The sequence below is a fragment of the Drosophila gunungcola genome, unplaced genomic scaffold (genome assembly GCF_025200985.1).
Source record: "Drosophila gunungcola strain Sukarami unplaced genomic scaffold, Dgunungcola_SK_2 000066F, whole genome shotgun sequence".
Classification (NCBI taxonomy): Eukaryota; Metazoa; Arthropoda; class Insecta; order Diptera; family Drosophilidae; genus Drosophila; species Drosophila gunungcola.
Window position 1 is genome coordinate 199,127 of NW_026453229.1, and position 27,139 is coordinate 226,265.

The 27,139-nt window shown below is 46.6% G+C and overlaps 3 protein-coding genes and 1 long non-coding RNA gene across 4 annotated transcripts; 2 read left to right on the forward strand and 2 right to left on the reverse strand.

The window, feature by feature from the left end:
- Positions 1-11,553: 11,553 nt before the first annotated feature.
- On the reverse strand, positions 11,554-12,892 carry LOC128264350 (uncharacterized). Its single transcript, XR_008268711.1, has 3 exons — positions 12,722-12,892; positions 12,475-12,547; positions 11,554-11,777 (listed from the first exon to the last, which is right to left on the reverse strand). It is a non-coding gene; the product is annotated as an uncharacterized LOC128264350 (long non-coding RNA).
- A 3,287-nt stretch (positions 12,893-16,179) lies between these two features.
- Positions 16,180-19,448, forward strand: LOC128264349 (zinc metalloproteinase nas-14). Its single transcript, XM_052999780.1, has 4 exons — positions 16,180-17,473; positions 18,071-18,244; positions 18,313-18,749; positions 19,269-19,448. Exons 1-4 carry the CDS (start codon positions 17,287-17,289, stop codon positions 19,446-19,448), a joined length of 978 nt encoding a protein of 325 aa, XP_052855740.1. The 5' UTR covers positions 16,180-17,286.
- LOC128264348 (serine/threonine-protein kinase fused) lies at positions 18,810-22,200 on the reverse strand. Its single transcript, XM_052999779.1, has 4 exons — positions 22,000-22,200; positions 20,553-21,922; positions 19,909-20,483; positions 18,810-19,842 (listed from the first exon to the last, which is right to left on the reverse strand). The coding sequence occupies exons 1-4, from the start codon at positions 22,108-22,110 to the stop codon at positions 19,481-19,483; spliced, it is 2,418 nt and encodes an 805-aa protein (XP_052855739.1). The 5' UTR covers positions 22,111-22,200; the 3' UTR covers positions 18,810-19,480.
- A 610-nt stretch (positions 22,201-22,810) lies between these two features.
- LOC128264351 (C-mannosyltransferase dpy-19 homolog) lies at positions 22,811-27,091 on the forward strand. Its single transcript, XM_052999782.1, has 7 exons — positions 22,811-23,024; positions 23,137-23,398; positions 23,466-23,787; positions 23,848-25,281; positions 25,354-25,547; positions 25,676-25,801; positions 26,324-27,091. The coding sequence occupies exons 1-7, from the start codon at positions 22,979-22,981 to the stop codon at positions 26,526-26,528; spliced, it is 2,589 nt and encodes an 862-aa protein (XP_052855742.1). The 5' UTR covers positions 22,811-22,978; the 3' UTR covers positions 26,529-27,091.
- Positions 27,092-27,139: the final 48 nt, after the last annotated feature.

Here is a 27,139-nt window from a genome sequence, read left to right on the forward strand (position 1 = left end):
ACGTCGGCCACTTCTCTTCTGGGGCGACTTTAATGCTTTAATGCTGCGGTGCAGCAGCTTGGCGACATGGTCAAATGACAAGTTGGTTCAGTGGGTCGTTCAACTGGTTGAGCTGCCGCTGCCGCTGCCGAGCGGCGGCGACTCTGCGGCTGCTTTTTGTCGTCGGTTTGCTGGCGGTCGTTGACCGCTGGCCTACAACCGTAGGCTATTGCTACGGCTATGGCTATGGTTATGGCTGTGGGTATGGTTGTGGCTAAAGCTTTAACTATGAGTATAGCAATGGGTATGGTTATGGCTACGGGTATAGCTTTAGGTATAGCTAGGGTTATGACTATGACTGTGGATATAGCTGTGGGTATAGCTATGGATATCGCTATGGATATCGCTATGGATATTGATATGAATATAGCTATGTATATAGCTTTGGATATAGCTATGGATATATGTATGGATATAGGTATGGATACAGCTATGTAAATAGGTGTGGATATAGGTATGGATATAGCTATTGATAAAGTTATAGATATAGTTGTAGATATAGCTATGAATATAGCTATGGATATAGCTTTGACTATCGGTATGTGAGTAAACCTATGGGTATACATATTTCTATGACTGTGGGTATAGTTATTGGTATGACTAGAGTTACAGCTATGGCTATGGATGTGGGTATACCAATAGATTTAGCTACCCATATCTATCACTGTTGGTATGGATATGGGTATATGGCTATGGTTGTGGCTGTAGCTTTGACTATGAGTATAGAAATGGGTATGGTTGTTGGTATAGATAAATCTATGTCTATTACTGTGGATATAGCTTCGACTAGGGGTTTGATTATGTATGTAGCTATGGTTTTATCTATTTCTTTGGCTATAGGTATAACTATGCTTATAACTACGTTATTTGCCTATGCCAGCCGGGTACCTTAACACTCACTCACTCACTCGACGAACCATCAAATAATACAGAAGCTGAAAAAGGGGCTTGGCCTGCATTCTAATTCCCCAGAGTATTGATTTTGAAAAAAGCGAAAGACTCTCGACTCAGTCATTAAGTCAATCTGTTTTCCGGTCACTGTGTCATGCAATCCCCATTCCCCATTACCCATTACCCATTCCCCATTCCCCATTCCCCATTAACAGATCCCCAATCGCAGTCCCATTACCATTACCATCGCCATCATTCATACCGACCATTCCCAAGCTAAACACGCACTACTGCCAAATGGAGCCAAACACTCGCACTCAATGGCGAGATCAATGCACTCCGCCAAGTGTTGACAGTGAGTCGGTTGCCTAATGCATTGCAAAAAGGTTAGAAACAACAACAAGTGGCTTACCTACATTCCCATTCCACAGCGCAAAGCGGTATGTGTGCGAATTCCATGCTGCACACGCTTGCTTTGGCAGCACAGAGCACACAGCACAGAGCACACAGCACAGAGCACAGATCACACGGCACAAGACGCCCCCACTGCTGCAGTGGGAGTTCATTGACTTTTGCGCAAACGCAAACGCACAAGCCTCCAATTCCCCTCGCATGCCACAATCCCCCCCCCCCCCCCGAAACCCCCCCTCCACAATCCCCCAATCCCAATCAATGCAATGCACACTCGCGTAGGCCGTCAACTTGTCCAACAAGTTGGGTAGACGACAACACTGCCAGCCAGCAGCAGCAGCCAGCAGCTACCAGCTAATGTTGTCGTCATCAGAGCCGCCGATCTCTGGGTATCCGCGTCTCACTCTGGCCTCTTGGCCACCAGTTAGATGGCAGGATAACACTGCGGCGTCGCAGTTGCCTCAGTTGCCGCAGTTGCTGCAGTTGCCGCAGCCACCGCGTCGGCCATGCCAATGGCAGCGGCGTCATTGCGTCTCAGCCGCAACGGTCAATGACCGACCGACTAAAAAACAGCATTGCTAGCACCACCACACATCACACACCACAACACCATACAAAAACACACACTCGCACACCGACGAACACACACACTCACCAATGCGACAACTTCCGAGGCGAGTGCTTTTGGCGGGGGCAAAATCCTTGCTTCAATGTCAAGGAAGTCGAAGCGCCGCGAAGGCGACTTCCTTGTGCAGAGCAGTGGGAGTGGGAGTGGGAGCGGGAGTGGGCCACGGGGCAGTCGGAGAAGGGGGCGAGGATCTCATACCCATACCGAAAGACTCCTCCCCCCCCCCCCCCACCACCTCTGCAAGTGAGCAGCATTTGAAATGTGCGCTGCACAGAAAAAAAATTTATTACAAGCCACGTTAAATTTTTTACTTTACTTGCATTTTAAGCCCAAAACCAGCATAATAATAGGATATGCATAAAACAGAACCAATATTTTTTTTTGACAAGCAACACTAGCTTATAAAGCAGCTGTGGTAGTCGAACTCTGTACATCACAGGTTCAAAAAGGTTTTGACCTGCATATTAATGAGATGTATTCAAAAATAACTATATTACTTGATTGTAAACGAACTCGTGCCTATTACAGCGTTACAGCATGTTTGTTTTGTGGCAATACTTCAAATGTATTTGCTTTTCCCCACACAGATCTATATAATAATGTTTTAAATATGTTAAAATAATATTAAAAAAATCAAATAAGTGAAAATGAATAATTTTTTGTTAATAGGCGTTTCTAAAGAATCACAAATAGAGTTTAAAAATCACATAAATCTGATCATTGCATACCCTCCAATTGATACTATAAAGACATAAGCAAGTTAAGTATCAATTTACGCTGTGAATATTATTAACCACTTGGCGATTCGTTTTTTTCCCGGTGTACGTTGTCTTCGGCGACGCTGACGTCGTCGTCAAAGTTGGCGCTGCTGCTGACAAAGCCGGCAGCAGCGTTGACTTGTAAACAGAAAAGTTCGTAAACCTTTAAAAGTGAAAGTAAAATCGGACGTAGACCTACATATACCACTGCGACGAGCGTGTGCCGGTGAGCCAAAGTCGTGCGTGTGTGCTTTGCTTGCGTGTGTGTGCATGTGTGAGCGTGAGTGTTCCCAAGAAGCAGCTGCCAAACCAGAAAACATGGCAACACGCTGGAGAGCTGGAACACTGGAGATCTGGAGAGCTGAAGTCGAGGTGGAGGTGGAGCAGGGGGAAGCGTTTGCGGCCGAGCTGTGTTGGCAACCAAACAGAACAGAACAGAGCAGAGCAGAGCAGAGCAGAGCAGAGCACAACAGAACACACAGCACGCGCCGTCTCTTTCGCGCCCAGCACTCCAGAATATTTTGCGTTCTCTTGGGCATGCAAACGAAAGACTTCAATGGCACGAACTTGGTGGCAAATCGAATCGAAGTTTCTAAAGCGTTAACCATTTTTGAGGGCTGGTTCTTGCAAACCAAATATTTCAATGAATCTATGACTTCTCTGAGCGCTTTAAGTTGCATCCTAAGCGTAATTAAACAAAAGACTTCAATGACACGAACTTGGTGGCAAATGGAATTCAAGTTTCAAAAGCATTGCGATTTTCCGAGGGCTTGTACTTGCCACCGAATCTCAGACATTTTTTAAGCCTTGTATGTTGCAGCCTTAGCGCAATCAAAAGACTTCAATGACAAAAGACTTTAATGACTTTACGAAAGTAAACCTCTTAATTTAAAGGAAGCATGGGTGCTAGTACTTTGATCAACTTCCCCTTGGAAACGAAAGACTTCAATGACACGAACTTGCCATCTAGTGTGTAAATCTATTTATTTAAAGGAAGTGATGACGCAAAGACACAGCTTTACTCTCTAATCCCTTCATCAACTTCCACCCAGCAAACGAAAGACTTCAATGACACGAACTTGCTGGCCAAGATCCATTTGCTCATGGAAAGTAAATCCCTGGCAAACGTGAGGACTCTACCCCCTAACCTAATCGACTTCCTCGAGTGACTGACCAACCTTGGGCATTCCGGGCAAGTGCAGCACGTGCTCCACGAGCAGTCACAACACACATGCGACAACGACCCCGGCTCCGGCTTCAACATCGGCATCGGCATCGGCTTCGGCTCCAGCTCTAAAACTGGAACCCACCGTCTGCCGGCATTGAATGAACTCCTGCGGCAAATAAACCGCATCCACATCCACAACTTCCTGTCGATACCGTTACGTATGCATTATGAGTCCAGTCAAAACAACAACAACCATAACAACAACAACAACAGTGGCAGCGGATTGCGCAAACAGCGGGGCCAACTGGCGAAAAAGTAACAAAAACAACCATTACCCACCCCAACAATAATGCGTTGGGATCAAAAGTCAATAAACTTTATGCGAATTTTTTTTTTTTGCTTTTTTTTTATTAATTTTTATTTTTTTTGGCAATCGTTTTGTTGTGTGTTGTTACCCTAACTGTGGTTATTTTGGGCAACTTTCTCGATCAGGCGTCACACCCTTTCGCCGCCAGAAAAACTTTCATCATCAATGTGGCGCAGCATCCTAAAAACCAAAAAAAAAAAAAAAAAACAAAAAAAAACAAACGAAAAAAACTTAAACTGTACAGTCAATAAACTCAAAAATTGCGTTGACTTTTCGTGTTACATAATAAGCGGAGCCACACAGCTGATCTCGGCTGGCAGAAAAGCCACCGAAAAGTTTGTCAACCCCGGGCGGCGCAGCGATCGAAAAACAAAACAAATCGAATACAAATCACCACGATTTGTGGGTGGCTTGGCGGCTGGAGATTCCGTATCCCATTTCAATTTCAATTCCAAAAGGTCGACGACGTCTCGAGTGACCGGAAGAAGCGTGCCAAAAATATCTAAGCGCCGTGCCCGAAATAGAAGCCACTTGATTTTCAATTTGCCCCGTTCGTTGATCCGTCCGGTCCGGAGATGATCAAGTCCGGTCCGGTCTGTGCGAGAGTTTGCTCAACCAACGACCAACCACCAACGATGAGCGGGCGAAAGAGAAGGCAATGAACGCGTCGGCCGAAAAGCGGAAGCGCTTTTGGCTAGAACAGCTGGCCGAAACAGCTGACCCAGGAGGGTTTTTTTTTTGGAAGGTAGGAGTACTCTTCACGGAGTTGACTCCGCTCTAGGTTCCTGGTTGCGTTGCATATTTGGCTTACTGAAAGCGGGGCCAATGGACAGGCAGCAGCAGCAGCAGCAGCAGCAGCGCAGCAATAAACTTCAAAAACTTAGCCGGTCAACGAACCCGCATCTGTATTCAAGCCAGGTTAAGACAAACCCAGTCCGCTGCCTCCGTTGGCGTCGCTGCCTCACAATTTCGAAGCTAAAGTCGCAGCCAGAGTCGAAGTTAAAGTCGCTGCCTCGGCCTCTGCCTCCGTTTCCGTCTCAGTCGGCTATATGGCCAAGTGGTTTTGCCAATCGAATCGCCATGGCCGAGGCTGCGGCTGCTGCTGCGGGAACTTCTAATCAGCTGCTCGGCCGCTGAGCTCTCAGCTGGCAAACAGCAACAACAATTAGAAAGCCACCTCAAGAGCCATCGCCATCGCCATCCCCATTGCCATCCAACGTCATCATGCGCCAACTCTCGCTTCTTCACTTTTTAGTGGGTCTCCAGCTACAGGTACAGATACAAATACATTTACAGATACCGATACAGATACCGATACAGATACAGATACCGATACAGATACCGATACAGATACCGATATAGCTACAGATAAAAATAAATTTACAGACACTTTGAATATGAAAGCATTTCGAATGCCCTCAGCTTTGGGTCATTGAAATTGGAGCATAGGACTGGCATACATAAGAGCATATATATCATACATATCAATAGCAGGCAAAGCCAAAGCCAAAGCCAAAGCCAAAGCAGCCAAAGCCAAAGCCAATGACTTACTTAGAATCAACGAACATCATCAGCTGGCCGACAAAAACGAAAGCTCTAAAGTTCAAAAACCCCAAGCAGCCAAGATTCTTTGTGGCACAATAAAGGTTGATGGCTGTAGATTTCTGATTGCCGGCCACTCACTTCACTCGCAGCCATTTCACTTGGCGAGAGCGAGAAAGTTTCGGCCCGATCGGAATCGGAATCGGAATTGGTATAGGTATTCGAATTGGAATTGGATGTGGATGTGGATGTGGAATTGGAATTGAACTCGGAATCGTAATCGTAATCGAGTGTATGTGCACTTGGCCAAGACAAATGATCTGACAGGCGAATAAATGGGGTCTCGTTCATCACCATCGCCATCGCCATCCATATCCATATCCATCCGAGCGGAACTGGAACTCAACCAGATTTCAATCTCAATCTCAATATCGATCTCGATTTGGGTGCTGCGGATCCTGGACAGGAAGTGGCGGAGCTGGCCAAACGGGTCGGGTAATCTCCGCCAGGCTTTTCGCATACTTTCAAAATCGCGCTTAACTGCGAGCAAGCGGGTGGACTAGGAGTCACTGACCGCTGCCTCGAGACACATCAATGAGTTCTTCTTGATTTCACACTACTTTTATACAGGTTTCCCGTTCCTGATGCAATTTCTCCCATGATTTATAACCCCAAACATCTTCATCTACGAAAACTAAACTTAACTTAAACTAGATTTTAGGAGTGGAGGCTAAAAATCTGTTTTTGTTTGCATTTATTTCTTTAAATATTTATTTTTTTGTTTATTGTTAATATAAACATAATTAAAAGTTGTATAGCTCTGTTGTGTTGTGTTTGAAATTTTTTTTTTGTTTATTATTAGTTAAAGCATAATTTAAAGCCATTATAAATATTTATAATGTTTTTTTAAAAAATGTTTAAAAGTGGGTGCTTTATAGAGCTTTCAACAAGTATGCCAATAATAATATGTTTTGTGGTGTAGTTTTGAAACTTAGGCAGCTATAATTCAGTTTGATTTACCCTACATATAGTATATGGTACATGCTTCAGTGAACCGCAACTGCTTCCCTTAGCATATCACTCATACGCACTGTTGGTATCATTTGGACTGGGAGCCGCAGTCTGGTTGGATTCTGTTTGGGATCGGATACGCCAGCTATATATTCTGATTGGCGGTGGTGACTGGTGGATGGTGGTTGGTGGTTGGCGGATGGTGGTGCAGCAGCTTGCTTGACAAGAACTGCATTTCGCTTCACAACTCAACTGCAGGCAGCAACAATGTACACATGGTAAACATACTACACATACCGGGCTGTGTTTTTGTGTGTGTTTACCTGTTTTAAAAGACACTTTTGTAGTTTATTGAACTTTTGTGCACTTTGAGCGTCACCTCGCAACGCCCCCTATATCCCCCCTTCCCCCTCCCCCAGCACCGACTTCCACTTCCCAACAAACGCTGGTGCGTTGGCGGTGGGGCGAGCGTTCGATCCGATCCGCTCCGCTCCAGCTTCTGGTCTGGTCTGATCTGGTCCATTTGGATAGGAGGGGTAGGAGGGGTAGGTCGGTAGGTAGGGGTAGGAAGGGGGCTCTCCACTATTGCGCATGCCTAGCCTCGTTCGCCGATCATTTTCATACCGCGATGGCCTTCAAAACGATAATTCAAGCGCTTAATTTTTATCCACGCTCTTTGCAAAGTTTGTTCAACTTGCTGCGCTCCATTGGATGGACTTCTGTCGCGAAAACGAAACTTAAACTGGGATCCCTTGGAACCCTTTGTTCTATATTACAAATTAGCATAGAAGCTACCAAGTTAATAGATATTACTCATTTTAATTTATAATATCAAAAACAGATATATTTGAATGAGATAAGAAAATGTATTACCACATAAATTGTAAAAGTCTCAAAAAAGTACCTCACTAAGCAATATATTTACATATTATATATTTGAACATGCTTCTTTAAAAAATCATTGATAATAAAAATCAATTGTGGCTCTAATAACGTTTCCAAAAAAAAAACTTTAAAAGGTAACATTTTTTTTAATGGCCGAATGCAGAATCCGTATTAAATATTCCCTGGCTATTCAATGTAAGAGCGCCAAAACTTGAAACGATTATTTAATTTAATTTTAATTGGAGAAAGTGCAAAGCCCCTTAATACATACAGAAAATAAAAATAAAATCATAAAGGCACACGCACACAGAAACTAAAATTAAGTCGGCTGAAAACCAAAAATTAAAAACCCAACCAAAGCAAACCAAAGCAAACAAAAAAAAACGACAAAACGACGTATACGAAAACAAAAATGCTTAATCACTTTAAATTACAAACGCATTCGATGACAAATTATGAATGTTGACAACGAAGCCCAGTTTCAAGCCCAAACTTAAGTCCATGACAACGGCAAACAACAGCAAACAATCGGAGTGTACAACCAGTTTTGATTTAAAAACGAAAATAAATAAAATTAATGACCGCAATGGCAACGAAATGCAAATAAATACAAAGCCAAACCAATCCAATTCGAGTCAAAAACCAAACCAAACTTAAACTCAAACTCAAACCCAAAACCAAAACCAAAGTCGAACAAAAATTTCTACTTATGCAAAGTGGAAATATTGCCTAAAGAGCCACCGGGGGCGACCCTAAAAGCATGTCACAATCTGTCCAAAGCTGGTAATTAGCCAACCCGATCTGCGAGTACCCTGTATATTAGCAAGTGATTTGCATAACGGATTAGATGAATATCTGAAACAATGTGGCCTGGAAAATAGTTGAGCTAAGCCATTTTTAGTGGCAATTTTGGGAGGACAAACTCACTGATTATTCGCACATACCCTTTACACTTTTAAGGTAGCAAGCACAGGCGCATTCAAGCGCCAGTTACATTAATTTTCAAATGATTTTTTCATCGATCTTTCTTGTCTTTTTTTTTTTTTTTGGTAGGCATTTGTATTATGCAAAACATGGAAAACACTGAATTTTAAATTGACCAACTATAGTATAATATAAGTTAAGCTGCGGCCGTTGATCTGGGCCTCATCTCTGTCTGGCTAACTGGCTAGCTGGCTATCTGGATCTGGGTTTGCCACTGGGGGCGTGTGTTGGACGACATTGGACAATACTACTTTTATGCGACTATGACTACCAAATTAATTTCATGCGCATTGTGCATAAAGGGCCAAAGACTTAATGCGATTGGATTGTATCGGATTGGATCAACTTGGGCTTTACGTAAGGCCCTTGAACGTGCAGCGATCGTTAACTTACAAAAAAGCGGTGAAATTTTTTCTACTCTCTGTATTGGAGTGTGTGTGTGCGTGTGCGTGTGTATTTCTCTTTGTTTTATTCGACTGTAACGACACTTGAGTGTCTGTCCGTGGGTCTATATAAGTCACATAACCACCGAAAGACTGACTGACTGACTGACTGACTGACTGAATGACCCACCAGGGGAGGCCCACTGCGGTTGCAGCATCATTCAAAAGTTTCGATCATTGCCCTTTATTTGGGTGATCGTGCTCACCGTCGTATCTCTAGTCACGTGGGGTTGTATAACCTTCGTTATCGGGTTGGACAAAAGGGCTTAAGTATATCAACCGCACCTCAAATATTTGCCCTGAACATTTTGACCGACTTTTCGGCAACTGAGAGATACAGATATAGATATAGATATAGATACAGATACAGATACAGATAGTGGTTCAGTTATAGAGGGGTACTTCTGCTGATAACAATGGCCGGCAAACATGGAATTCCACAAGGGCGCCAGGCGCACTCGACTCGGCTGCCCACTCCCATCTCCCAACTCCCAACTCCCAACTCCCACTTCCACTCCCACAAATTAATGAGATGAGCACGCCGGAGAAAGTCTCGTGAGGCGCGTAGAGCGATGATCGCAACGAGAATGAGAATGGTAATGATGAATGGCGCCCAGCTGAGAACACCCGTCCAAGGGTTCAATAAACTGTGTGTGCCAGAGTTGGCCAAAATAAAAAAAGATAAATAAAAATCAAAATACCCAGCGTCGACTGCGGCGCCATGGAGCAAACTTGCAACGTTTTTGTGAAAGCCATGCAAAACCAGGCGCAAAAAAAGGCAACCCAAAAGCCGAAAAACCGAACCGAACTGGTAAGTGCGTTTGCATTGCACTCTGGCCATATGACATCGTCCCAAGTTTCCACCACCACCCCCCCTCCCCTTTCCACCCCGTTCCACCCCTCCTTGTCACTGCCCCTGCCTCAGACTCTGCTGCCGCCGACGTCACTGCCAACAGCTCAGCCAACGTCTGCGCGACTGCGTTCGTTGACTTAACGCACTACTAACTCAGTGCCACAGTCACCGACTTTTGAAATGTGTGTTGTAAACACAGACACAGATACAAATACACGGTACACAGGTAGAGCCACAGATACAGATACAGATACAGATACGGATACACAGGTACAGATACAGATACAGAGATACACAGGTAGAGCTACGAGTGTGTGTTCATTTTTTCACCATTATTTATGCTAATGATCATATTCACGTTATTGCCTTCGTTTTGGCCCCGTCTTCCTTCTCCGCCTCTTTGGTTGCCACACCATACCCATATCCATATCCATATCCATATCCAAATCCCATTCAGATCTAGAGATTCGCCCAGGATTCAGTGCAATGCGATCTGATCCGGGCTTTCCACACTTTCGATGATGATGATGATAGCCATTCGATGGGTAATGCGGATGCAGTATGCAAATCGCACACGGAAGAAGTCGCCGAGCAGCAGCAGCTGCCTGCCAAATTGTTGGCATGGAAGTTGGAAGAAGTGAAAGCATCTCCGAAAGTTGTTAAATATGAAATGTGCAGACTTAAGCCAGTGGCTTGCGGTTTTGGCCAAGAAGAAAGCTCATCTAGGCGGTGGGTTCTTCGGCAAGAGGTCCTGAAAATGCGAAAAGAGAGTCGCAGAATCATGTTCAGATTGGTTTTGGATTGGGCACTATATATATATATATATATAGTATGATGCCTTCTGAAGGTAGGTCATGATGTTTGGAGAAATACAAGGAAGAGAAATTTTGCAGCACCCTCTTTCTCTTTCTCTCTCTCTCTCTCTCTCTTTTTCTCCCTCTCTTCTCGCTTTTTCCCTCGGCTGCTGATTGTTTGTGTTGGCCAAATAAAAGCTGGCAAACAGAAAATGTTCAATCAAATCAAACAAACCCCTCCTCTCTAGGCCACGCCCACCCGCATGGGCGGCTGCCGTATTAGTGCAAACAATTTGCCGCAGTTTTTAATGCAAATTGCTGGGAACTAAAAGCAAACACTGCGGCACTGCGTGGATTTTTGCATGGCTCGAAAAACGAGAGAAGAAGAAAGCAGATTTAGGCCTACACAAATCGGGCCCAAAAAAAAAAGCCCCAAGAAGACGACAACGGTACATTTTTGGCCAAACAGCCGTAATACAACAGGCAAACAGACAAACGGACAACAGACAATCGACAACGCAGCTCGACAACTTTTTAATTGCCCTCAAAAAAAAAAACAAAAAAAAAGCGACTCCAAAACTCAAAAAAAAAAAGGTAGGTACTTTTAGAGGGGGCAACGGAAGCGGATCGTAGACGGGGCCTCAGCGGCAGCGGCACCGCCAACAACCACACCAACAACCACACCAACAACCACACCAACAACCATACCAACAACCATACCAACAACCATACAACCAACAAAGACAACACCAAACCATCTCTTCAGATAGGCCGTAAAAATTTCTTTCTGCCGTTGCCATAGCGTTGCGGCTGCAGATTCTGCGCGCAGCAGCAGCAGCAGCAGTTCTTGTTTAATTTTAATGTTTCTTATTTCTTTTCACACTTTAGAAAGTTTGGTTATAAATTTGCTTTTAGGCAGCAGCAGCTAGCGGGGATCTTCGATTGTCCAATGCCTCATTGTCTCTGCATTTCTTCGTTTCCTGCTGCCCCAGCTAAAAGTGTCCTGAAAGTAAAAGTGAACCAATACAGAATGTTTGAACAACCACTTGGCTAAGCGGCCACCAACACTTGCATATTTTTATTTTTCAGGTAGTTTTTATAATGTTTGCTTACTACAATTTAAATTTCGTCCGAGCTAGAGTTTGCTTACAAGATGAAGAAATATGGATTGTTGAATTAGATCTTTTCTCAAATTTACCTTTTCAATTCTGCAATTTAAAACTAAAATAGTAAGCAAATGGTTATAAATCGTTTGCAGGCTTATTAAATAAACGGTTAAATTTTAGTATTCAATTGTTTTATCATGAAAAAATATATGCCTCTTCAAAACCAAAACTATCTTATTTCGGAAGCTAAAATTAAACACTTTATTAAATGTTAAGCTTTGTTAAATTGAACTATTAATTAAAAGTGGCAAAAAAACGTATTAAATGTAAACTTAATTTGTTATTAAAGTTCCCAAAATGTGTTAAATAATAATATTCTTATTTAATAAATGGATCATGTTTAGTTTTTAATAAAATATTTAATAAAAACTGCCCATTACTGTTGGCTAAAACATATAAATTGTAAAGCAAATTTGTAATAAATGTTCCTGATCATAAAAATATGTTAATTTGTTATATTTTTAAATAATGAATGGACTGTGATTAGTGTTTGTAAAAATGTTTCATAAAAATTGCCTATTTATTTGACCTTACGGGTTGACTTTTCGAATTGAAATATAAGTAGGTGAAGTGTCATTGAACTCGCCAGCTGCAGATGCAGAAAAAGCTGTGAAAATCAGCAGGATTAATGGCAGGATATAAGGCAAGTGACACCGCTGCCGCTGTCGACGTTGCTGTCGCAGTCTCAGTCTCAGTCGACGTCGCTGTCAACGTCTTAGTCGCTGTCGCAGTCGCAGTCGCGGTGGCCCCGCTCGAGTTCAATGCACTTGATTTGGCATACATTTGGCATTCGGCTTGTTATCAGACATCAGACGCAACTGGCTGCAGTTGTAGTTGCAGTTGCCAGTTGTCGAAGCTGTCCATGCTGTCCAAGCTGTCCAAGCTGCCAAGTTGCCAAGTTGCCGCGATGCCAAGTTGCGCAGCTGCTCCGTTGGAGCTGCGTCTTATCAACGCCGCGGCGCGTTGCCGAATGGCTGGCTCAATTCGCGCGCCAAGTGATAACAGCGGCGGCATCGAGCCAAGTCGGCGGCTCAAACATGTTCGAGCCAAAGCACTCAAACCGCCAGGGAAAGAGTAAGATGCGGCGGCCAAAGAGTTGGGCCAAAGAGAGCTGGCCAGCTGAGGATCGGTGGCGTATGCGCAATGTGGCACAAACCTGGACCTGCACTTTCAATGGCAGCACTTTGTGTGGCATGTGCCGCATTTTCGGGGATTCGGAGTCGGATTCGGATTCGGCACAAGCGGATGTGCTGATTCCTGCAATTTATGCACGCAAAGTTCATTAGCATTTGATGGAGCAGATGGCGGTGCAATGTTCTGCTTTCGCTCTGTCTCTAATTGCAGGCCCCCCACCCTCCTGCACCTGCCCGCTCCCCTCGTTCAGAATCATCTCAAATTGCACATATTATAATTTCTCTGGGAGTAGAAAGTTGGTAATCAATCAATTGCAAGATAACTTTCGCTCTGCTTGCAAATTGCAGCAACTTTTCTAGCAAGTTCGTTGTCTAAGTCTTTCGTTTCGTTTTGGATCCCCTTGGAAAAGTCTGGCCAAGTCAGCGGAACCAAAGGCCTTAGTTTGATAGCAATAAGGGATGTGGAGCATTTTGGAGTGCTTTAGTCTACACTCGCAGAAAAATCATAATTAAAAAAAATAGTTTTTAAAACCTTTTAGAAATAAATGTAATGCGCAAATTATGATCAAAGAACGATGTTTGTAAATAATGAAACAAATATATTTAATAATATCACATAAGGCTTAAACTATTTACCTTTTAATTATCATTCAACTCAAAGCCTTAGAAACTTAATGAGTGATTTTAAAAATAGATTTCAAACAGGGATTCAATTTAAATAAAATTGTAAATAGCTGTCTATTGAGTTAGTTTATATTTGGTTTTTAAGCTAAATATATTTTATAAACAACGCGTATTAGATTGCATATCTAAATATTTATTAATATTTGAATTGGTTTTAAATGCATTTAGCATTATGAATAAATAAGTGCTACATTTTAAATGGCTTTAAAGTTATAAACGATTTGATTTTTTTTGATTTGGTAATTACTTAGCTAAGATAATGTACAATTTGCTTTGGCAGTCAAAGCTTATATGTATACCATTACTGCTTTGGTAGAGTCAATATGTTGTAAAGCATAGATTTTTCCTTTTGGCCTCTAAGGAATTTTGTAGAATTAAAAGGTTTTTTATTTTCGACGACAAATAAGACTTAAAAGCTTGTGCGGCACTGGAAACATGTAATTTCATATCAAGTTTTACATAATAATGCTACAAGCCAAAGTATTTTTTAAAAAACTGTTTACCCTAAGCTTATACTTAAGATTGACAAATAACTTAGCAAATAATACCAAGTAAAAAGGTGGCTTAGGAAGTTTACAAGTATTTGCACACATTTTTAGTTAAATGTACCTACTTTTCTCTTTAAATGTGTGGCGAAAAGTTGGCCAAAGGGACTACAACACAGATGATGAGCAGCCGCTGGGCTTAGCCCTTTTGGCCATAATCGTTGAAAAGGGGCGTCGCTAAATAAAGTCTCATTAATCAGGCTCCTCTGGATGACCGAATTTGGCTAGCCGATACTTTCGCCCAATGCGTTGTGCAAAGCGCCACAAATATCCAAAGTCAATTTCACCAATTAAACTAATGTCGAGTTGGCGATAGAAATTTCTTGGAAAAGTCCACCAGTCCAGTTCGTCACTCGGCCACCGAGCCACTCAGCTACTCAGCTCCTCAGCTACTCACTCGACCAAATGTCGCTAACGCAAAATGGGAAGCGATGCTGTCGGAAAAGCACTCGAAAAGCCAGGCCAAAAGGCGGCATCAGCCAAAATCAGGCAAAAGCACACACAAAATACAAGCTACAAACTACTGGCCACTTTTGCACACTGAGCAAACAACAAACAGCAAACAACAAACACAACAAACTACAAAATACAAAATACAACATACAAAACAAGGCAGTCAGTCGTGACTTTTTTTTGCCGGCCTGACTGCCACTATTGCCACTACTGGCCCACTGCCGCTGTGGCACGTTCGTTGCAACGTTGCTGTTGTTGCTGCACATTTGTGACCATGAACGTGAAAAATCAGCAAAGTGAAAAATAATTGATTCCGGAAGGAAACTGCCGCAACTGGTTTCGGTTTCGGCTTTGGATTTTTTGTTTTTATTTGGCCAGTTGCTGTGGCGAAGGCGGTTTTGTGTGCGTTTTTGGTGCCGTAACAGGGGAAGCGGTGGAAAGCCAAGTCGACGCTTTTCCGACGGGTGAAATCCGAACGCATTTCTGGTCTATTAAGCAGTGGAACCCTTCAGTTCCATTCCATTCCCCTCGAGCCCCCTCGATTTTCGTCGAGATGACAGTTCTGTGTCAGCCAAAAGTGGTGGCCAAAAGGAAGTGGAGAAATCTGATCTCTGGAGCTCCTAGCTCTCGATGGCTGAGCAAACAAGGCCCGTTTGTGGGCCAGTGGCGCAGAAAGTGACTGCCGCCAAAAGTGAAAAACAACAAACAACAAAAGGCCAAGAACGAACCCAAGCAAACCATCCGTATCCACATCCATATCCACTTCGACGTCCATCCACGATGCACTGCAGCCGAGTTCTCAGCGCCATGCAGGAAGTCAATTACCGCCTGGAGCCAAAGACTCTGAAACTCTGCATCTATGCATCCATATATCTTTGCATCTGCGGCCCCGCTTGTCGCAAATTCACAATCTCTGTGCGCTAAACTTTCTCAATTTAAAATTGCATTTGAAACGATGCTGATGACGCGACTGCCAGTTAGCCAGCTAACCATCTAGCCTGCTAGCTAGCTACACTGATACAACAAATGGCAAAGTACAAAAAAATATATTTGGTTATGCATAATAAAAGCATGTCTTAATATTAAAATTTTTTAATTTGCTTTAAATGCCATATTCAAATTAATATATAATCATAATATAACAAACAATGCGTATTAAATTGATAACTTATATATTAGTATTAGGCACTTAAGTTATTACTTAAGTTTAACATGGATTAAATTTAAATTAAATTTGTAATTTAATTTAAATTAAATTTTAAACAACTGACTATTAAATCAAAAATTGTATATTTCATATTTAAATTAAATATAAACTCATAATATTGTAAACAATGCGTATTGAATTGCATATTTAAATTTTTAAATTTCAAATGTATTAAACAAGGGTAATATTTTCTACCAGTGTAGCGATTTCCCTCGAATTTTCCGCTGTCGAGAGCTGGAAGTCGTTGCCATTTGCCGCCAGTTGCCGCCTGCCGTTGACCGAAAAAAGTGTGTCAAGTTTTCGACAAAGATCAAGTACATCGCAGATAGTACGTCAAATGTGTTTTGCTGTCGTTGCCCCTGATTTTGGGGCCCGGTGCCGGGAGTTGCTGCATCCGCTGCTGTTGGCTGGCTGGCTGGCTGGCTGGATGGCTAGGCATTTCCAGTTGCCATGACCAAAATGTTCTCAAAATCCATTGCAATGTGGCTTAGATTTCGGTGCAATTTCGTAGTGAAAGTGCAGCGGCAGCGGCAGAAACTCGTTAGAAAGAAATGTGTTGGTAATTGGTGAGCCAAGAAAGCTGCCGTGGATCTAGATTGTGGCTCACAGATTGGCCAAAATGGATGCTGGTGGCCTGTGGGCTGTGCTCTGTGGGCTGGCGAATAAATCGCATTCTGATCTTGTGGGTGCCCCTGCGACCCACTTGCCACTAATCCACTACTCCAGAGTGACCCACTCATCCGGGTTTGGGTTTGGGTCTGGGTCAGAGAAAGGGAGAAGATGCCTGGTAGATGGCGTTCACTTTTCCCACCGACAGATGCCAACTGTCATTGGCCATCATCCATCGACAGTCGACATGGGGGTCAAAGAACCGACGGCTTTCCATTGCGGACGTGAGCGATGACGATGGCGATGGCGATGACGATGACGATGAGATCGCGTTAAGCGTTAAGCGTTAAGATAGGATAAAAGACAGGAAGGGAAATGACTTTGAGTGCTATTTTCATATGCGCACATCGTCGCTGCCGCTGATAACCCAATATCCCAGTTTAATTTGAAATCAAAAGCCGTAAATGCCGAGGCGGGGGAATTTGAATGCGCGTCGAAAGAGAGAGCCAATAAGTCCGTTATGTTATGCATAAATCCGTCGGCGTGGGCGTCAGTCGCGCTCAGTCCGCTGTACATAGTACTCAGTACTCAGTACTCGGTACACAGTGCCCAGTACTCACTCGTACTTTCAATTGAAATTGCCACGCCCTATATTTAGGCAGTCCCATATAAAAGCGTTGACGCGGCCCAGCCGGCGTTTCTTTTGCCCCAAACAATGGCGAGGAGTGCGCTCATCGTTCCCGCTCTCATTTGGCTGGCGGCCTTGGCCCTGGGCGCCACTTTGCAGGAGACATTTACGGAATCGGGGTCACCAGCCAAGAGGAGGGGCCAACTGCGCAGTCAAGCGGTGCCGCCCACTCCGAGGTGGGGCGCCAACATGCAGATGCTGCGCCGGCACAACAGTAGGTACCCAATTAGATACCGGATACTAAATAACAATCAAATTACAACCAAAGTACAACCAAAAACTACCAAAATACTACCAAAACACAACAAAATTAAAACCAAATTTAAAAAAAAATTCCAAACAAATTTCAAAAAAAACCTTTCAACACAATTGCTGCCAAATACAATAGTAATCTAACCATTTTTCATTAAATTCCAACCATATTGCAAGCAAATGCCAACCAAATATCAATATATCAATATTTTCAACCATCTGTTTAAAATCAAAAACTCGCTATTAGTTTTATGGTTGCCATATTGTTTGTACATATTTCAGCTATTTAAAAAGTATTACAAAATAATAAGTATTTCAAAGGTGATTAAAAGTCATTATTAGTTTTATGGTTGGCAAATTGTTTGTGTTCATTAAAAATATGAAAATAAAAATGTATTTCTAATTTGTTGACTTTTAAGATGAAAATAAAAGTATATTTATGTTGAAAAGCCAATTATGAAATTATAATATAATTCAGTAAGTGAGTTATGCAGAGAAAACATTGTCTTTAAACTATGGTTGATCTAGCCCATACTCACCCCATTGCCACGCCCACCAGGTCCCGCCTTCGACTTCTGGACAGAGGAGAGCGAGACGAACATCTGGGAGCACTGCGGCCTCTTCGAGGGCGACATCATGCTGCACCGCGAGCTCCTGAGGAACGGGCTGCTCAACGAGCGACTCACCTGGCCCGAGGCCGCCGTGCCCTTCTACATAGATCCGCAGGACTTCAGTGAGTAATCCCCACCGGCCAATCCTCCTCCGCTTTTGAAATCCTTCAAACTTGGACTCCACAAGCAGCCGCCAACCAGACCATGGTGATACTGAAGGCCTTCAAGGAGTACCACGACCGCACCTGCATCCGCTTCCGGCCGTACGAGCAGGGCGACAAGCACTGGCTGCTCATCAAGGGCAACTACTCGGGCTGCTGGTCGAGCGTGGGCAGGCGCTCCGGCGGACAGGTGCTCAACCTGAACACGCCCAAGTGCGTCACGCACGGCGTGGTGGTGCACGAGCTGCTCCACGCGCTGGGGTTCTACCACCAGCAGAGCGCCACGGAGCGCGATGAGTACGTCAAGATCAATTGGGAGAACATCCTCGACGGGCACGGGCACAACTTCAACAAGTACGCCCGCACGCACATCACCAACTTCGGCGTGGAGTACGACTACCAGAGCGTCATGCACTACAGCTCCCGGGCGTTCAGCAAGAATGGCAAGGCCACCATCGAGCCACTGGTGAGTGTGTAGTCCCTAGAATTTGTTTGGAAATAGGTTACAATATCTGCTTAAAGAACATATACTTAATTGAGCATTTATTGCTGATACACATTCAATAATTGTAATACTGCTCATTGTTGGAGATATTTCATTGACATTCAGTGAATTTGCCTATTCTTATTTTAACAAGGAAACTCTTACATTAACATGTTTGGACAAAATCATCCATTATAAATGTTAACATTGATTCCAGATGATCATTTCAGTGTCTAAAAAAGCATATTATTAAACTTATATATTATTAGAAACCAGTAAGAGTTCTCAAACATTTAAAAAAAGTAGAATGCTAAGATGCAGATAAATTCCTTGTTAAGTTAAATGAATTCTTAAAGAAAGTATTATAGTTTAGAACCTAATATTAGTTTCGAAGGGAGGAAAATGCCTTTCAGATGTATTCCCAAAGGGGAGTCAGATTCTTTAGGAGTTCTAATAGATGTTCTTAATGATATCATTCCTATTCCTATCTCTCACTGGCAGGATCCGTACGCCTCGCTGGGCCAGAGACGCGGCCTCTCGGACAAGGATGTGTCCAAGTTGAACGAGATGTACGAACAGGACTGCAGCGAGGACTACCTGCTCAACTTCGACCGCTTCGGTAGCTACTTGGACGAGCTGCTCGACTACTTCCAGGGCAACATTCAGGATCTGCTCGGGTAGAGCCGTCGGAGGCCAATAAACGAGAGTGCCGGCTAGGTAACGAAAAAGGTGAAGTGGCTGATCTCGTCGAGGGTCTGGGCGGCCTCGCCGCGGAGGGCCGGGTACGAATGATGCTCGGACAGCTGCTGCAGCGCGAACCGCAGCTCGCCGCTCCAGATGCGCTGCACGCCGCGCAGGCTGAAGCGGGCCAGCAGGCGCAGCAGCTGGCAGGAGCGCTGCCGCAGCAGATGGTGGCGGCTCTGCAGCAGCGAGGCGAAGTTCAGCCGCGCACTAAAGACGATCCGCTCCACCAGCTCGGCGTTTTCGGGCAGCTCGCGCAGCACGCAGCCCATGAGGGCCAGCATGCAGCCAGCCAGACGCACGGAGGCGGAGTCCGAGTCCGAGTGTCTGAAGTCTGTGGGCGAACGGGAAGGGTTAAGTCACATTGCTTAGCAGGCTGGGTTAAGAATAGCCGGATTACCATGCGTTAGGAAGTTCAGGAAGAGATCGCTGGCCGCCAGAATGGCCACGGCATCGCAGAACTGAGTGAGGAACTGCTGCTGCAGGTGCACCAGGTGGCTGACCAGCTCGTACAGGCTGCAGGCCGTCTCCAGCTCCTCGACCGTGAGCTCCGGAATGCTGCGCAGCGTGCGGCTGAGCGAGCCAGCCGTGAGTGGGGCCGAGGCGGCCGAGTCCGAGAGCTGCTTGTGCGACAGCAGCAGCTTGCAAGCGTACATGAGATTGGGCACCAGCTTCACGTCCACGTACACGTTGCGTATGAGCTCGAGGTCGACGAGCAGCACGGGATCCACCAGCACGAAGGGCAGCGACAGCAGCTGGGCCACGCTCTTGAGCACCCGCGGAATGGCCTTGGAGTTGCGCAACGGCGCCACAATGATGCTCACCAGGTTGTGCTGCTTCAGTGAGTCCAGTTCGCCGTCGAGCAGCTCCTGCACCGACCGGTTCAGGAAGGCCAGCCACTCGTCGTTCTCGATGGGCGGGCTCTGGGACTCATCGCAGCTGTCCCAGCCGGGCAGCAGGCATGGCGGTGTGTTGCTATGAAGGGAGAACAGAGAGCGGGAAAGTAAGTTTAAGATCTGGGAACGCTATGCTTTAAGCACTCACTCGCTGCTCAGCTTTTCCTCGTTGGTGGAGTGCATGGAGTGCTTCAATTGCTGGGGCTGCTGCTGCTGCTGCTGCGGATTCAGTTGGGTAGCAGGCGCCTTCTCCGGGCTAGGCTTCTCCTTTTCCTTCTCCTTCTCCTTCGCCTCCGTGTCCATGCTGTGGCCCAGGCGCACCGAAAAGTTCTCCAGATTCTGGCTGAGCTTGCGCTTCTCCAGATCCTTGCTGCGCGACTGACGCACGGCGGTCACGGCCTTCGGCTTGGCCGCCGCCGCCCGCAAAGAGGCCTGGAAGTCAAAGTTGTCGTTCATGTGGTTGAGGATCATGTTCGAGTTGCCGCTCACGAAGCAGGTGTTCGAGTTGACCAGCGGCTGGTGGTGGACCGCCGCCGGCATGCCTCGCACACTGCTCAGATCCCTGAAGGAGAGCTCCGCGAACGGCACCACGACGCGTTGCATGTTGTCCTCCACATCCGTCTCCAGATGCTCCACATCGCTGGGCGCAATGGCATTGATGCTGTCGCGCGAGGTGCTCAAGTTCTCCTTAAGTGCCTCCTCGTCAAAGTTTAGGGCGGCCAGGGCCTCGTCCAGGTCGCCTCCTGCCTCCTGGCTGGAGGAAGTGTGCTTGGTCGCCGCCGGCTTCGCCTTGGCCACCGCCGGGTTTGTGAAAGGCGACTCCTTGGCCGCCTCCGCCTGCAGCTCGGCGATGAAGATGCGGCCCTCGATGAAGGGGTGGCACAGCAGCTGCGTCCACGAGATGCGCATGCCGGGGTCCTTCTCGAGCAGGCCCTGCAGGAAGGAGCGGCACTCGCTGGTCAGCGTGCTCGGCCACTTGACGTCCTCGTGCTTGATCATCTTGACGAGGTGCAGGATGGAGCTGGCGCAGAACGGCGGCTGCCCGGCCATGCTCTCGTAGGCGATGCAGCCCAGCGACCACATGTCCGCGTGGTGGTCGTACGGCTGCTCCGCCAGCAGCTCGGGCGCCATGTACAGCGGCGTGCCCTTGATCGAGGTGAGCACGTGGGTGCCCATGGTCATGTTGCGGGCCAGCCCGAAGTCGCAGAGCTTAGCGTGCATGTTCTTGTCCAGCAGCACGTTCTGCGGCTTGAGGTCGCGGTGCAGGATGCGGTTGGAATGCAGGTAGTAGAGGGCGGACACCAAATGCCCGGTCACCCGTCGGGCCGGCTCCTCGCCCATGGCGCCATTGTAGGACAGGTAGCGGTGCAGGTCCATCAGGGCGAACTCGGTGACCACGTAGAGGTCCGTCTTCGACTCGAACGACTCGATCATCTCGATGACGTGCGGGTGCTTCAGCCGCGCCTGGATGTCGCACTCCCTGCGCAGGTTCTTCAGCTCCTTGGTGGATCTTCCGCGCTGCAGGACATGAACACGGATCACCTGAGTACTTGTACTTGTTGCATTTGCATCGCCACCACTGGGCAACCACTCACCTTCGAGATCACTTTGATGGCCACCACCTTGCTGTCGTCCTTGCGCGTCGCCTTGTAGACGCACCCAAAGGATCCCTGGCCCACCAGCGAGCTTACCGCGTAGCGGTTCATGGCGAATTCGTGATTTTTCCGGGCTTTTTCCTTCCCCTTGCTGGAAATAATATTGTACCTCAGTGCGACCGTAGCGGGCTGTCCCAAAAATACCACTGCCTGCGGGCAGTGTTTCAGTATTTAAGGACATGAAATACTATAAGTGCCAATGGGAATACCTTTCTATTGAAATAAGTTATTGCCTGAACAATATACAAAGTAAATTTCGTCCTCATGTCAAGCTAAAAGTAAATTCCATACATTTTCTCATTTTAAAACCAACTTTTAGCTTACTTAGCGAACCAGAAATCGGACCTTAAGATACTCCATCATTCTTGATAAATATGTTTGTTGTTAAAAAGCTTATAAGCTTATAGTTGCGAAAAGTAGTACCTGTTAATGGCTAAAGTTCGTTAGCATATGTAATTGGATAATACATACAATGGTTAATACTCAAAAACTAATACAATAAAATTGTCCAACCACCTATCCTTTTGTAAATTCTTTTTAAAGTTATAATAGTCTGAAGACCATCAAAAGTACCCAATAATTTTAAATCGTTTAAAATTTGAATAGGTCTCAAGTACAAATATGTATATCGAGGGATTTACCTGAGTAAGGTACAAACTACTGTGAAATTGTACCTAGGTACTTGGAAGAACGTACAAATTCCGCCAGTGTGACCGACTAGCCCGAATTCAGGTATTCCAACAGCGGTCCGATACGGTCACACAGCACTGTCACGGCCAAAAACAGCTGATCGGTGTGTCTGTTTTTTTTATTGTCCAAAGGGAGCAATAATCTTTGTGAAATAAATAATGATTGCCACTTCAAACAAATCCACCCAGTGAGACGAGTCCAGAGAACGCCACAAAGCACAGGCAGCACGATGCGCGAGCCCAATCTGTATGTGATCCTGTCGCACGCGCTAATCGGTGAGTGTGCCAACCGGCAGGCGCCCCTGCCACGCCCCCTCCGCCTTTGTGGGGGGAATTACATATGTACACAGTCTAATCTGGAGCACCCAATTGGCCATGCAATCGACAGGCTCCGGCTTCTTCTTCCTGTACGTGCAGCATGTGCGCGTGATCTTCGAGACGCGCACCAACATCCAGCAGCTGAACCAGCTGGAACGGGAGGCGCTACTGCGGCGCGAGGATGCCCTGTACTACGCCTTCTACAAGCGGCTGGCCGACGGTCCGGACTTCTGGCACGGCTACGAGCAGCTGAAGAACGTCACGGACATCGAGTATCCGCACAGCGTCAATGTGCTGCAGCGGTTCTACGTGCTGCCGGAGTTGGTCACGGCGTAAGTGGACTAGACTCACTGGAACTTGCTTATATAAACACTATTTCCCCCCCCCCCCCAAAAAAAGGTACTTCTTCCATGTGGTGCGCGCCGGCTTTAATCCCATGGTGCAGCCCATGCAGTTCTACCTGGAGTTCGTGTGGCTCATGGGCGGGATGACCCTGCTGGTCCTCTATCTCTACGGAACGCTGCTCAGCGAGAACGTGTTTGGCGGCATATACGGCGTGGTCTCGTACCTGATGTTCCACAGCTTCGTGGCCAAGATCTACGAGCGACCGCTGGCGCGGGAAAATTTTGCCTTCCCGTTCATATTCCTGCAGATGTTCTATCTGTGCATCTGCATTGGCAGGATCATACACCGTCAGCGGCACACCTCGCGTCTGTTTATGGTAATCTAGTAATTCAGCATCATAGGCAAAGAGCATTTAGTGATAACTGACCCCTTGCAGATCTTCGCCATGTCGCTGTTCACCGCCTGCGCCCTGCTCTCCTGGCAGTTCTCCACCTTCATCTTCACCACCCAGATCCTGATCGTGATGACGTCGTGGAACGTGTGCGCCCTGCCTACGGGCCTGGCCAACGCCTTCGCGCTGGACTACTCGCTGTCGCATCTGCTGGGCCACGCCCTGGCCTTTGTGATGTCGCACGGCAACAGCCAGTTGCTCTTCACCTGGCAGCTGAGCGTCTCGCTGTCGCTCTTCCTGATCACGGTGGTGCGCCAGCTGCGGCAGGTGCGTAGCCGGAGGCTGGGCCACGCCCACGATCCGCTGCAGGGCGACTACTTCTCGCTGAAGTTCATCCTGCTGGCGCAGCTCTTCGCCAGCAGCATGCAGGGCAAGCTGCTGGAGCTGCTCAACCGGGCGGGCGTCGTGAGTGCGCCGGATGGCGCCCATACGCACTACTGCGACCTGTTGGCCCACTGGGCGCTGCAGGTCAACGTGGGCTTCGTGGCCCACGTGTCCGCCTGCAACCCGCTGTACGCGCGCATCGCCTGGTCGGAGCTGTGGCAGCTGGTCAAGACGATGATCGTGAAGCCATACTGCATGTACGGCGTGGTCATGCTGGCCATGTTCTTCCGCCGCTGGCGCAAGAGTGGCGCCCCCCCCAGCGCCGCCAGCGAGGAGCAGCGCGAACGGGCCCGCAACTACGTGCTGGAGGACTTCCTCGAGGAGCACCGCGTCTCCATGGGCGACATGTCCAACCGACAGACGGAGCAGCAGCTGCAGCAGTGCTTCAAGCTGCTCGAGAGCTGCGACCACGACTACGAGCGGTACAAGCGCGCCCAGGCCCGCCTGCGCCAGGAGCAGCCACCCGCCCGCGACGACTTCATGCAGGACATACGCCGGCTGCGGGCCCAGATCCATCGCAACAGCGACAAGCAGCGCAAGGAGCGGGCGCAGGGAACCAAAGACGAGGAGGAGAAGCAGCCAGAACTGCACGAGGATGAGGCTGAGGAGGAGGCTAAGGAGAAGGAGAAGCAAGAGACTGCAGCAGATCCCACAGAAACTCTGCCGTCCAAGTCCCCCGAAAAGGAGGAGAAGCAAAAAGAGCAGGAGGAGCCCAAGCCCAAGCCCGAGGCAGACTCCAGCTCCAGTTCCAGTGGCCAGCGACGTCGCAAGCGCAGCGGCTCCAGGCGCAGCTCCGTGGTGCCCACGGCCAACGCGCAGATCCTCAACCTGCACTACATGTACAGCTTCCTGCAAATGCTAGTCTTCACTGTCATCGGCCTCACCGTGCGCAAGCTCTTCTTCCTCAGCTTCACGCAGGGCTGCGTGATTGCGCCCACCATCTGCTCGAAGGTGTGGTACCACCGCCAGCGCAACATCTTCTGGTCCGTCTCGCTGGCCGTCTTCCTGCTCAGCATGTTCGATCCGGGCATGGTGGTAAGTTCTGGACAATGCCTAATGCTATATATATGCCAAACCTTATGATGTGTACTCCTTCATCCTGCCAAGAACATACGCGAGGAGTATTTCCCCACGCGTTATACCCAGAGCGGCGACGACCTGGATAGCATGCTCGAGTGGATCAAGCTGAACACGGAGCGGGATGCGGTCTTCGCCGGACCCGTGGAGATCATCGGCACCGTGCACCTGACCACCAAGCGGCCCATAGTCAACCATGCGCACCTGGAGATGCGTCAGATGGCGTGAGTAGACGTGGTGGTCCCGATAAGAACGAGATAGCTTATCTTTCCCGCTCTCTTTGGCGTCCGCACCCATCTCCATGTCCATGTGCATGCCCATTCACTAACGGACCCTTCTTCCGCCTTTGCAGGGACCGCACGGAGCACGTGTACTCGGTGTACAGTCGCCAGCAGTCGTCGGACATCTACAACCAGTGCGCCCAGCTGAAGATCCAGTACTTGATCATATCGCTGGACGAGTGTACCAACGAAGTGCGGTGAGTAGGTAGATGTAGATGATGAGCAGACGAAGTCATCGAGATGTGCACTTGGAGTGAACGATGGGCGGGCAAAGTAAAGACTCTTAATTAATTTGCTTATACAAATGTTTGACTAAGAGGTTACCCCTAGTTTAGTAGAAAAAATAAACTGTTTTCGCATTTTGTTTAACAAAAACTACTGAACGGTTAGAAACAATCAATATTTACTCTAACATCACTTATACTAAATTCAATTTGGTCAATTTTGTATGGCAAAACATTGAATAATTATGTATGTTTTAATGCTAAATGTCCTTTCTCTGATTTTATTTGATCGGTGATCGTCTAAAACCAAAAAATTTTGAATGTCAATATTTATCAGTAAAACAAAGGATCGAGTTAAAATTTTAAGGACGCATTATAGGAAAGCTATACTTTTAAAATATGCAAAAAATAACATTTATTTAAAGTTAAAAATTCTAAAACAAGCACTTAAACTCATAAAAACATATCAATTAATGTTACGAATTTCCATTGCAGCGACGATTGCGATCTGCTGGCCATTTGGGATGACAAGCAGCCGGCGTACCAGAAGTACCCCCAGTTCTGCCACGAGCTGCTCCACAAGAACGTGCCCAGCTTCCTGAAGGTGTACGCCAACGAGCACTACGGCATCATCAAGATGTTCTCGCAGAGCGTGCAGATCAACCTCAAGCACAACAAGATGCCCGAGATGTCCATATAGTAGTGGCTGGAGGCGGGATAGTGGGACGGGAGGATGGAGGATGGAGGAACCGACTGTGTTGTGTTGTGCGTAGCTGTGTGACTAGGGACTAGCATTTTACGATGTCTGTGTATTATGATTACGTTTAGTATTGCTGTTCCCCGTCCCACGATTTCCGCCCAACTCCTGCTCCATATATAGGATAAAGGATAGCAGGAGGAGGCCCTTCCGCTAGATAGCTAGATAGCAAACTGAATTGGATGCGTTTAGCAGCTTGACTTGTTTCTGTTCCGCTCGACCTCGTTTGGATTTCGATTTGGATCATTCCCCGCGCCCCTCGCATTTGAATAAGTTAATCTAGCCGTACGGACCGACTCTAAACTCTAAAATCTAATTACTTTCGTTAAGTTTAAGCTAAGCTTTTTACATTTATGTAGTATATATTATGACGTGTGGTCGGGGAAGTGGCAGGAAGTGGATGTATCTGAGCATGTGTCCCCGGAAACCACGATACCAGGCCGAAAAATTAAACTGGGCGAAGCGCATTTGCCAGGCAATAAGTGAAATAAAATGATAAAGTTGAACAGTCAGGTGTGTTTTTGTTACCCTACCGTTTAGTTTTTCCCGTTTTG